Here is a 12,503-nt window from a genome sequence, read left to right as displayed (position 1 = left end):
ATTCTAAATCCTCTATGTCGATGATAGTCCAAAGTATTACACAAAACTTTGCTCTGGAATGCAAAAAATATAAATATATTCTTCTGACAGTTCCCTAAAACTTGAGAGTAGAACTGCATGATGCCAGGCTCTAACCAAACTCAGCAGAAACTATCATTAATTCTTTCTCTTTAAAACCACCTTCTGTATTCAGGTCTTCATTTATCAATCAATCAATCAATAAGTACCTATTTAATGCACATGCATTCAATCAATGCACTGACCATAATCCCAGTTCAACTATTATAGGACAACTTTAAACCTTTAGCAATTCACTGAAACTGCATCTAGAATCACAAAGAAATGGGAGTGGGGCTGGAAAGAGAAAAAAGGAAGAGAAAAAACTAAAAGGTCAAAATGTAAAGAAAAATCTCATGCTCAGGGCAAATTTATAAGAACTCTATAACTTACCTTGTGGTCTTACTTAAGTCAATGTGACCTTATATTCAATCTATATATAACTTAGTTTCAGACCACATTGTCTAGAGGCACTTTAAAACACAAAGTATAAAATTTAATTAAGTAGAAACAAATTAAATGGAAATTCAATGACATTCTGTAATAAAGGCATTGAAGATGAATAAAACAATTAATAAATAAAACTTAACGTTTATGGCCTCGAACCTTTCAATGTTGGACCGCGTCCTCTCTCTCCCATTCTCCAGCACTCTGTCGCTATCTTTTTTGGATGGAATTATGGTTGGCTCCAAACCAAACAATTCTTGAAGTTGTCCGTAAAGATCAGAACGATTGTAGACATGAAATTCAAAGTCATTCACTGTGATGTACAATCTAGTCTCTGCCTTTGGATCTACAGAGAGCACAAAAATGTGTTTAAATTAAACTTTTCGATCAAGTGCCTTCTTCATAGTTTACTTACACTTGAGTTTAAAGGTAGTATAGTTGGAAAATTGGCCTCAGATTCAAGAAGCCCTGAGTTCAAATCCCTTCTCTGACATACGGGTTGTAAGAACATAAATCAGAATTTAAGCACTTATCCACTCCAGACTCTCTGAGACTATAAATTCTAAAAGTTGTCAACATGCATCGGTAAAGAGAGATTCCTCACCTGGAGTTCAATGAAATTATAGTTCCGGAGCAAGAAACGAATAGACAAAAACTGCACATCCACACCCACACACAATAATAATACATATTTCTCTTGTGTGTTAGGGTTTACAGAGCATTTCCCTCATAACCCTGTACGGGGGACTGCGCAAACATTATCTCATTTTAAAGATGAGAAAATTAATTGATGCCCAAGGAGTTGAGTTACTTGTCCACGGTCACAAGTCTGTAGGGGCCAGAGCTAAGATTCAAACCCAGTACTTCTAACTTTAAGATAACAAAGAATTCTTCATGTTTGCAAATAAATTTCTAAAAAGTCAACAAAAAAGATATCCTTAAATATTGGCATAGCAAAACTATTAAATGTTTGAATGTATTTTCCATGGTCTAGTTACTGAATGACTAATAATGGTTTATGGATTTATACTAAAACAAAAACAGTTAAGCCACATTCACTGAATTTGCAAAATAATAAAATTAACCAAAGACAGACTTCTTCTTAAAGCACATTAATGAAGAGATTCATACTATGAAACAAAATGGTCTGCATTCCCAAACTGGTAGTTGCTTTATATCAGGATTAACTTCTTTCCATTAAAAAAAAAAATTAAAATGAGTGTGCATGCATATGTGTGTGTGTCTGTGTGTGTGTGTGTATGTATGTATGTACACACACACACACAGAGTTGGTATCTTTTGTCATCATCTATGCCTTCCTTTGTCACAAAGAACAACAATTAAGCACATCTCACACAGTAATCCCCCACCTCATTTCCATGGGGAAAGAGATGTGCTTTATCCAGGACCTTTACTAGCTTTCCCATCATTCCACATTCCACTTCCTTTCGATGATCTTTTCATTTACGCTGCTGTGGACACCATGCATTCTTCTCCTGATTCTGCATCAATCTGAACACATCTTTCAAGGTTCTCCAAAATCCTCTTAATCAATACACAATAACATTCCATTATATTCATATGCCCATTTTTTCAGCCATTCTCCAATCAATGGAAACCCACCAGATTTCCAGTTCTTTGCTACCACAAAGATATGGACAGTTCAATCACCCTTCTTACATTATCTCAAAATTATATCTAAAAAGGTTAAACCACTTCACGTATCTATCAACAGTGCATCAGTGTGGCGTGCCTGTCTTTCCAAGGCTCTCCAGTACTGACTCTTCCTACTGCTTTCAACTTCGCTAACTTGCATAGAGCAAGGTGAAACCTCATATTTAATTCTGTAAACTCCAAAACATCTCATGTTTTAAAGAAAGGCCCTAGTGCTTTTAATCAAGTTAATGGCAATAATGAAAAGAGTCAGTTGGCTTCAAGTCTTGCCTCAGACACCCATGGCATGGACAAGCCCCTTCACTTTTCAGTGGCCCAGTTAACTTTCTAGGACTCTTAAGTTACAGATCGTGTTCTGACCTGAAGTAGTAATGGAAGGTCTTGGTACAAATGAAATCATAGGTTGGATCCAAAGCGTGTGTGTGTGTGTACAGAAAATTATCAATTTGGATACACCAATATCTGTTTCTTGTGAGAAAACATTTTATCCAAAAGCACACATCAATGTGGATAGTTGCATAAGACATGTTTAGAACAACACTGCAAAAATAAACCACTCTGCAAGACTTAAGAACTCTGATCAATACCATGACCAAGTGTAAGTGGAGACAAATGATGACGATACACGCTACACCTCCTGCCAGAGGTGAAGGACTCAGGACACAGAATGAAGCGAGAGATTTGGGGGGCAGGACCTGTGTGGAAATTCATTTTTCTTGACTAAATATATTTATACTAAGGGTATAACAGGTACAATTGTATACAATTGTATAAAGGTACAATAATTTTATAAGTTGAAGAGCTATACGTATTTTTAAAAAGGAAAATCATGTACACATAAAAAGATATAGTTGGTTTTTTCTCAGTGCTCTCTGAAACGAGCTTCATTTAGTTTTATGTTGGTAGATTTATTTTGTTTTGTGCCGTATCTCTATACTTCTATCTGTCACAATTCATGACATCCACTGAAAACTAAAGATATATTCATTTGGAAAATACTATGCACTGCCCTGTTTGTCACCATAGCATACTGAAATAAAAATCGAAGAGGTATTTACTATGATGTGCCCACTTTAAGAGTCTATCAGTTTCTAAAGAAATGCAAATCAAAACAACTCTGAGGTACCACATCACACCTCTCAGATTGGGTAATATGACAAAACAGGAAAATGATCAATGCCGGAGAAGATGTGGGAAAACTGCAACACTAATGCATTGCTGGTGGAGTTGTGAACCGATCCAATCATTTTAAAGAGCAATTTGGAACTATGCCCAAAGGGCCATAAAAATGTGCATACCCTTTGATCCAGCAATACCACTTCTGTATCCCAAAAGAGATGATAAAAACAGGAAAAGGACCCACATGTACAAAAATATTTGTAGCAGCTCTTTTGTGTGGTGGCAAAAAATTGGAAATTGAGAAGATGCCCATCAATTGGGGAATGGCTGAACAAGTTGTAGTATATGAATTTAATGAAATACTATTGTGCTATAAGAAATGATAAGCAGGAGGACATGAGTTCAAATGTGACCTCAGATACTTGACACTTACTAGCTGTGTGACCCTGGGCAAGTGACTTAACTCCAATTGCCTCACCAACCAAAAAAAAAAAAAAGAAAGAAAGAAAGAAAGAAATGATAAGGAGAAGGACTTCAGAAAAACCCAGAAAGACTTATATGATCTGATGCTGACAGAAGTGAGCAGAACCAGGAGAACATTGTACACAGTAACAGCCACACTGTGTGATGGCTGACGTAGCTTCTCAGCAATGCAAGGATCTTAGACAACTCCAAAAGACTTATGAGGGAAAATAATATTCACATCCAGAAAAAGAACTATGGAGTTTGAGTGCAGATAGAAGCATATTATTTGCTCTCTCTTTTTTTTTTTTGGTTTGTTTTTTCTTTCTCACAGTTCCTCCCATTGGTTCTAATTCTTCTTTACAACATGATTAATGTGAAAATAGGTTTAATATGACTGTATATGTAGAGTCTATATGAAATTGCATACTGTCTTGGGGTGAGGGGAGGCATGGGGACAAAATTTGGAACTTAAAATCTTATGGAAGTGAATGTTGAAAACTAAAAATAAATTAAATTTTAAAAAAAAGAGTCTATCAGTTTCTGACTATATCAATCAAAATCTTTTCAGGTTGTTGTAGAAGATAACAGGACATTTTTGTTGTTCAGTCATTTTTCAGTCTGACTCTTCATGACCCCATTTGGGGTTTTCTTGGCAAAGATACTGGAGTGGTATGCATTTCCTTCTCCAGCTCACTTTACAGATGAGGAAACTGAGGCAGACAAGGTTAAGTGACTTGCCCAAGGTCACATAGCTAGTAAGTGTCTTAGGCCAGACTTGGACTCAAGAAGAGTATTCCTGACTCCAGGCCTGGCACTCTGTGCACTATGGCGCCACCTAGCTGTCCCTGTAACAGGAAATGCCAAGTAGTAAAATAAATTTTGTTCATTTTGTTCAAATAATATATTGCAATCGCCTAATAAAAATCAAATAGGGAAAGAAAACTTAGAAATAATTGACTCGATACCCATCTTGAAATTAACAGCATTTATAGTTTTACCTCTGCTATTACCTCATTTGATCTTCACAACAACATTAGGAGGTAGGTGCTGTTATCATCCCCATTCTATAGAAGGGAAAACCAAGTCAGACAACAACTAAGTGCTTTACCCTAAGTCACACAGCTAGAAGTGTCAGAGTTTGAATCTGAACTCAGGGTTCCCAGCTCCAAGTCCAGGGCTCTATCCACCATATTTAAGACGTGGGTGCTGGGCACGGAGGCAGAGGTGGGGACACAAGGAGGAGCGTATACCTGGCGGTGTGGTCCAGAGGTGCTATTCCAGGTTAATGACATGGGACAATCATGGCAGGGCAGACAAAGAGAAGTCCGGGATGGATGGTGATTTGCGGGAAGAGGCACTAGCCGCTCCAGGGATCAGCAAAGGCCATGTAGGAAGTAGTACCCCTCCAAAGCTGAGAACCAAGCTGGGCTTTGAAGGAAGTGAGGGTTCTAAGAGGCAGAGGTCAGCAAGGAGGGCACTCCAAGCGTACAAGCAGCCCATTCAAATGCAGACTAGACATGGACCATCATGCAACCGTGTGGGCAGGGGACGGCAACTTGTACTGAGCCGAGGAAAGTGGAGGCAGCCAGGCCGTGGGGTTTGGCACCCCGGGCTGCAGCTCTGAAACCAGGGGGTGACACAGTCAGACCGGCACCCCAGACATATCTCTCTAGCAGCCGGGTGGAGAGGTTAGAAGCTGGAAGCAGGAAGCCAGAGTAGGAGGCTGGTGTAAGCAAGAGGCCTGCAGGTCTGAAAGGGGCCCTCGCTGAGGAACGATGATTCTTTTAGTCACCTCTGATGAACCTTGTTACGCTCCCTACAGTACCAGCTCGCTGCCCATGCTAACATGGCAGCTTCTCTCTTATTCCTACTGTGTGCGCTAGCACCCTGACATCTGAAGTCATCGCTGACTTTCTTCCCTGTTGTTTTCTAAGAATCCTGGGGCTGTCCTTCAGTTCTTCAGTCTACATCGCAACTGTCTTTTCTCCACACAATTACCCCTTCCACATCATGCCTTTCCCCACCACGGTTTCGATACATCACGGGTCAGCATAAGAAATTAAATGGGAATTTGGGGGGAGTTTTGTGGAAGCCACAGATGACACGCAAAAGCCAGCAGACGACACAGAGCCTATGACCAAACACTTAACCCAAATTTTACAATAAGATACTGTAAACATCCCATAAAAGAAAAAGAAAAAAAATCCAGACTTCTTCTCTGGCATGAAGGGAGGGTCAGAAATTTTTACGTGGATTTTCCAGATCTCAGGGGCACCATGCCCCTAGCTCCCACAATGTAGAAGGGATAACTATATAAGGGTTTTTCTCTCCAATATCATTCCCTTCCAAATTTTAGTTAAAAGCATTCTTAATTGAGTGGCCTAGTATTTCAATCTGGAAAATATTTTCAAACAAAATGTGTAATATTTAAAAAAAAAACATTTTAGTGACAGCTTGGTGTGCCAACATTTTCCGTTTTTTTTTTGTGAGAAGCAGCTAGTGTTCATTTCTCAGAACACTAGGAAGAGAAAGGAGAGGAAGAAGCAGTGGGGTGGGGCATCATGCTCAAGGGTATCTTAGAGAATCTTAGAGAATCAGAGTTGCTTGTAGCTGTGTTCCCTCCTGCTCGGGAATCTGGAGAGTATAAAGGCAGCAACTTGCATTATGATGGACGGCCATATCCCAATCTACTATTTCAGAAACTCTGTTTCCACAGAGCAAACAACTGATGTCATTAAATCCTCAGATCCAGGCTCAGACTCTTCCTAGTTCTGTGACCCTGGTCATGCCACTGAGCCTGTCTGCCTCAGTTTCCTTAATTATAAAAATGCACAGCATCTACTGCAAAGGGTTGTTGTGAGGATCAAATGAAATAATATTTGTAAAGCTTTTAGCACAGTGCCTGGCACACAGTAGGTGCTATATAAATGCTTATTCCCCTTAACTAAAATAAACTTCTCACTTTGAAAAAATATGCAGCGTAAATGTGGTCTTACAAACACTCATTAATGCTAATACTCTTTACAATTTTATAACGGATTGCTCAGAGTTCCCCTCACTGAAGTGCATCCCAAACTATGTAAGCCTTCCCATGCTGCTGGCTCTGGCCTATGGGCTCCCAAAAGCCCCCCACGATGGGTCTGCTCCAGGCACTAGCGGCCCTCCATCTCTCCTGGCCCCCCCCAGGCTACCGGCCGAGCACTCCGACTGTCCAGCAAGCCGCCTTCACTTCTCCTGACCGTCTCAATTTTCTTAACCTTCAACTAGTCAGCAAACATAGGAAAAAAATATATACATATATATATACACACACACACACATATATATTCTCAAAAAGAGAAAAAAAATTAATCTATGTAGTCTTGTAAGGGAATGAAAAAGCAAGGCACATTCAATTTCTCCTTAAATAAATGAGAAAAGGTCAGTGCTTTAAGTTCTCAAAAATGGCAAAGAATGCACATTATTTCACTCAAACTGTCCTCTATCTATTTTTTGAATGAACATTTCCATCTATAACCCAATGTGAAACACTTCAATAGCCTTAAATAAAAAAAAAATCTGATAATTCAAAGTGTGTCATGGAATAGGACTGAATAGTTAAAAACCATGATAAAACTCACCATGTTGCTTCTGTTTTGGGTTATACATTTTCCACCACCGAAAAATGATAAATCCATCTTGAATTCTGAATAAAATAAATTACAAATATATAAATATAGATGTGTACACACACACACACACACACACACACACGGGAAGCTGTTTACTTAAATACAATCCACAATTAACTGTGCCAACAGGCAATACTGACCTAAGATACACCTAACCTACGTAAGGCCCTTATACACAAACTACCACTGGGAGGTCCCTTGTCCTCCTGGCCACTACGCTGCTCTCCCCACCCCCACTCCCCCGGCAGGCCCTGACTCTTCCTCCAATCACACCCAGCTTCACCGCCCCTATGTGTCAGCCCCGCTTCTCACTCAGTCCTACAGCTCGGCAAACGTTACAGGGAAAGGAGGCTGTCAGGCAGGGAGAAGGAGGGGACATTCCTGTCTTACAGCTGCCTGAGGACTTTGTTGCTCTCACAGTCCCAGCATCTAGACATTGAGAGCAGACAATGAGGGGTACAGCGGAAGGGAGTGGGTTGGGGGGGGGGGGGGGGACGTGTATTCTGAACTTTCCCTACAAAGGAAAAGAGGTAGAAAGAGAAAGGAGAGATGACAAACTCATTCCTTACAACCTCCCAGACCCTTTCTTACCGTGTTACTGCCCCTTAATTCATGTACTAGAAGGCCAAGCCCCAGCTTCAAATCCCCCAAAGCCTTCCTCTCCACCCTCATCAACCACCTCCTCTCTGCTGAGACCCTTCCATGTGCAAGTGGCCCCACGTCCAATGCCTGGAAGGGCACTGGCATAAGGGGGTGACAAGAGAGATGATATGTTCCCAGGGTACCAGATGGCAAACCTGAAATAATTTTTCCAAAGAAACATGGGCATAAATGGTGGCTATACTCTACAGTTTAATTAACATTGTAATTAGAAAATTATAGATTCAATAGGCTGTTTTGTGCCACTGATTGAGAATGTAATCAAAATGAAAATATTGCTGAAGAAAATGCCCTGCCCTAAACAAGCTTCTGGCTGGGCACAGGCCTGGTGTCATGCATGCTGTGTGACCCTCACAAAGTTTGTGTCACCCCTCTGGGCACCAGGAAATGTTCCAAGATTGTCCTTATTCCTTTAGGTACAGGTTGCTGTGAGCAGCAATAGAGGTCGTCCCCAGGGCACAGAAACAAAGACCTTCGTTGATCTCTGGGCTTCTGTCTGGTGTACCGTGTCTCTCGTCCTGCAGACCTCGGCACTCCTCCCCCGGACCCCTGCAAGAGCTCACAAAGTGACCTCGACCTGCTGTAGTCAGCCCTCCACAGAGGGGCCACATCACAAACTCCAGCGCTTCCCTGGAGATGCCTGACTGACCCAGAGAAGGCAGCAAGGACGTACAAGAAACGTGCCTGACACCCCCCCAATTCCCCAAGGGAATGGAGGGTTGGGGGAAGAGAGGAAGGTTCACTTAATACTAGGACAGGCAGGCAGGGATGCAGCGCCCATTACTTCTAGGATGAAATATAAACTCCTTTGTTTGGCATTTAAAAATCTTCACCATCTGGCTATGGCCTACTTTCCCAGTGTGACTACATATTAATTACTTCCCTTCAGCTCACTGGCCCAGCCAAGCTGGTCTTCCCACATACAATTTTCTATTTCTAGTCTCTGGACCTTTGCCCTGGCTGTACCCCATGCCTGGAATGCACATTCTCCTCACCTCCCTAGCTTAGAATTTCTAATTTACTTCAAGGCTCAGCTCAAGTGCTATCAGATGAAAGCTTTCCTGATCCCCTGAGCCATCAGAGCCCTCCTCCTAAAATTATCATTCATCATTCCTTGGAATGTAAGCTCTTGGCAGGTAGGGACTGCTTCATGCAATGGATTCTAATCTCCAGTGTCTGGGACAAAGGAGGTACTGAATAAACACTCGCTGCCTGATTCTTCTCCATCTCTCCATAGACCTGCAGGTCTCTCTATGTCACTGTGGTCTTTGCTTTTTAAGCAGCTGCCTTTGCAGGCTGAGACAGATAAGGCCAGTGACCCTCAGAGGAGCAGAGGTCACTGGAGCACAGCGGTAGAGAGATGCCCCAGCAGCTCACTCACTCCTCCTCTTGGCCCCTCGGTTCAAGGGAATGGAGGAAGGTGCCTGCCTTTAAAACATGGGCTGGCCTCATTTCTAAAATACATAGAGAATTAAGTCAAATTTATAAGAATACAAGCCATTCCCCATTTGATAAATGGTCAAAGGATATGAACAGGTAGGTCTCAGATTTAAAGCCATCTATAGTCATACGAAAAAATGCCTTAAATCACTATTGATTAGAGAAATGCAAATCAAAACAACTCTGAGGTACCGCATCACACCTATCAGATTGGCCAACATGACAAAACAGGAAAACGACAAATGTTGGAGAAGATGTGGGAAAATTGGAACACTAAGGCATTGCTGGTGGAGTTGTGAAATGATCTAACCATTCTGGAGAGCAATTTGGAACTATGCCCAAAGGGCTCTAAAAATGTGCATACCCTTTGACCCCTAGTGATACCACTTCTAGGGCTATATCTCAGAGAGATCATACAAATGGAAAAAGGACCCACATGTACAAAAATATTTATAGCAGCTCTTTTTGTAGTGGCCAAGAATTGGAAATTGAGAGGATGCCCATCAGTTGGGGAATGGCTGAACAAGTTGTGGTATACGAGTGTAATGGAAGACTACTGTGCTATAAGAAATGATGAACGGGCAGAATTCAGAAAACCCTGGAAAGACTTGTATAATCTGATGCTAAGAGAAGTGAGCAGAATCAGGGGAACGTAATATACAATAACAGCCACGCTGTGCGATGACTAACATTGATAGACTGAGCCCTTCTCAGCAATGCAAGGATCTAAGACAACTCCAAAGTTCTCATGATGGAAAATGCTGTCCACATCCAAAGAAAGAACTATGGAGTTTGAATGCAGATCGAAGCAGACTGTTTGCTATTTTTTTTCCTTCTGTTTTGTTTTGTTTCTTCTTTCTGATGGTTCCTCCCATTGGTTCTAATTCTTCCTTACAACATCACTATTGTGAAAATGTGTTTAATAGGAATGTATATGTAGAACCTATATCAGATTGCACACCATCTTTGGGGGGGAAGGGAGGGGGAGAAAATTTTAAAACTCAAAAGCTTATGGAAGTAATCGTTGATAAAATAAATTTTAAAAAATTAAAAAAAAACAAAACAAAACATGGCCTGGAGTGCAGTGTCAGCTACGGAGCAACAGGTTTCTGTGATTACAAGAAAATGGAAGGAGGATAACAAGAAGTCTAATACCAAGAAGAGTTTTAATGGTTTTTCTTTTTTAACAGAATGGGGATTCCACAGGAGGTCAATGTGACTGCTGAGCAAATGTGCATCTTTTGAAAGTTAGTGGAGAAAAGAAGAAGACATAGTACTGCCAAACCCTCAGAGCTGTTTGGAGCAGAGTGGGCTGCTTTAGGAGGTTAAGGGGAATGGCTGAGGTAATTTCTGGAGCGTTCTTGTCCAGGTATGGCTGGGACTAACTGACCCCGGCGGTCCCGCACAACACCTTCTGCAAGTGGGATGCTGTGAGTCTAAGCTTAGAAAGAGTGTACTCAGTGTGATTCTCAGAGACATATCAGTAACATTTTACTTTTTACATTAAAATGACCTCTGTGGACACATAGTTAATAACCCTACAAGCCGGAGCTCTACGTACTAAAGAATGAATGATCAGGATACGTAAGTCTCAGAGATTTGCTCAAGAACCTGATGGTGCGAGTCAGTTTGTCTGATGAGAGACCATTATTAAGACTACAACGGAGCACTGTACAAATGGATCAGCTGGGAACTCATGTCAAGTCATCATTCATCTGCACAAGCTACAAACTTTTTTTTTGCTTCATAAGAAAGGTTCTCACCTAACAGACATATCCTCCGTGATGTAATAGATTTCTCGGACCATCACTTTTCCAGAAAGGACAGAGAAAGAAAATGAACCTGTTGGAAGAAAAAGGGCCAAAAGAGTCATCTTTTGGATATAACTTTATTATGAGTCCCCCCAAAAAAGACATTAAAGACTTTAAAAATAAATTCTTCAATTTCTACATTAGTTCATCTTCTTTCCTATTCTGCTGAAGTTTTAAAACAGTAAAAATTTCACTAATTCAGAGTAAATGGAAATGCAAGTCTGAATTACTGTAAAGATACAATTATTTCACATTTTCAAAGATATTCAAATTTATTACTTCTCAAGCATGTATAAAAATTAGGATTTAAGCTAGGCAAGAATGTCCTTTCACAAAAATCCCTTAAAACCAAACTTGCTTAAGTGGAAGAGAAGAGGAAATCACACCAAAGGGGGAGACACTAGTCCCAGATAGGCCCTATCCCTGCTCTCCCATGAACTCGATGTGTGACTAGGGGCACATATGTCATATCAGCTCCAGGAGTCTCAGCTTCTACATATATAAAATGCAGGGTCAGACAAGACGATTCCTAATGTCCCTTTGTGCTCTCGAGTTGTACCATCTAAGTAACGCTGCCCTTCCCGAATACACTACGATACTGTACACTAAGTGTCTATTTCCAAAGTAATGATAAGGATGTGTCCCCTTGGGCTGCTTCTTATCTCACTTCCACTCCAGCCATCTGCTGCTCATAGCCATGATCGCCTTTATTTTCTCTACAAATGATGCATAGGAAATTACAGCTGAGACTAGAATTATTTCAAATTCAGAATCAGCAAAACTTTATTGAGGCTTAATGAGTCATCAGTTTAGGACTTAGAATACACTTCTAAATTATTTTTCCTTAAGACAGAGACCCTCACTAACAGGTACATACTTTCACGCCTCACCAATCCACAATTTCTTTGGTGTAAGTACTCAGACCACCAAAGATCTCCACCCCTCTACAATGCATTGTCTGGGGGAGGACCTTTCATCCAATGGCAACCAACCTGCTGGGCAGTCTTTCCTCCCTAAGCTAACTCTTGAAGGACAATAAACAGACCATGGAGAGGCCCATACAAGAAGCCTTTCCAGCTTGGCAGCAGCTGCTGAGAACCTGAGCTCCACGGGCATGGCTTCTGAGTAGCGGCATCACCTCATCACCAAAAGGAAGCAC

General features: G+C 41.1%; 1 protein-coding gene across 7 annotated transcripts in view; it reads right to left on the bottom strand.

Moving 5' to 3' along the window:
- KIAA1109 (KIAA1109 ortholog) overlaps window positions 1–12,503 on the bottom strand; it is a 197,807-nt gene that overhangs the window by 162,794 nt on the left and 22,510 nt on the right. For all 7 annotated transcript variants that reach the window (XM_027853674.1, XM_027853679.1, XM_027853680.1 and 4 more), the window contains 3 exons: window positions 11,297–11,375; window positions 7,383–7,447; window positions 664–850 (listed from right to left, as the gene is read on the bottom strand). In XM_027853674.1, the coding sequence (XP_027709475.1) occupies window positions 664–850; window positions 7,383–7,447; window positions 11,297–11,375 (331 nt within the window). The remainder of the gene's footprint in view (window positions 1–663; window positions 851–7,382; window positions 7,448–11,296; window positions 11,376–12,503) is intronic.

Source organism: Vombatus ursinus, unplaced genomic scaffold, assembly GCF_900497805.2.
Source record: "Vombatus ursinus unplaced genomic scaffold, bare-nosed wombat genome assembly UNPS02010193.1, whole genome shotgun sequence".
NCBI lineage: Eukaryota > Metazoa > Chordata > Mammalia > Diprotodontia > Vombatidae > Vombatus > Vombatus ursinus.
Note: the sequence above shows the minus strand (reverse complement) of the source record. Positions and strands in the feature narration are given on the sequence as shown.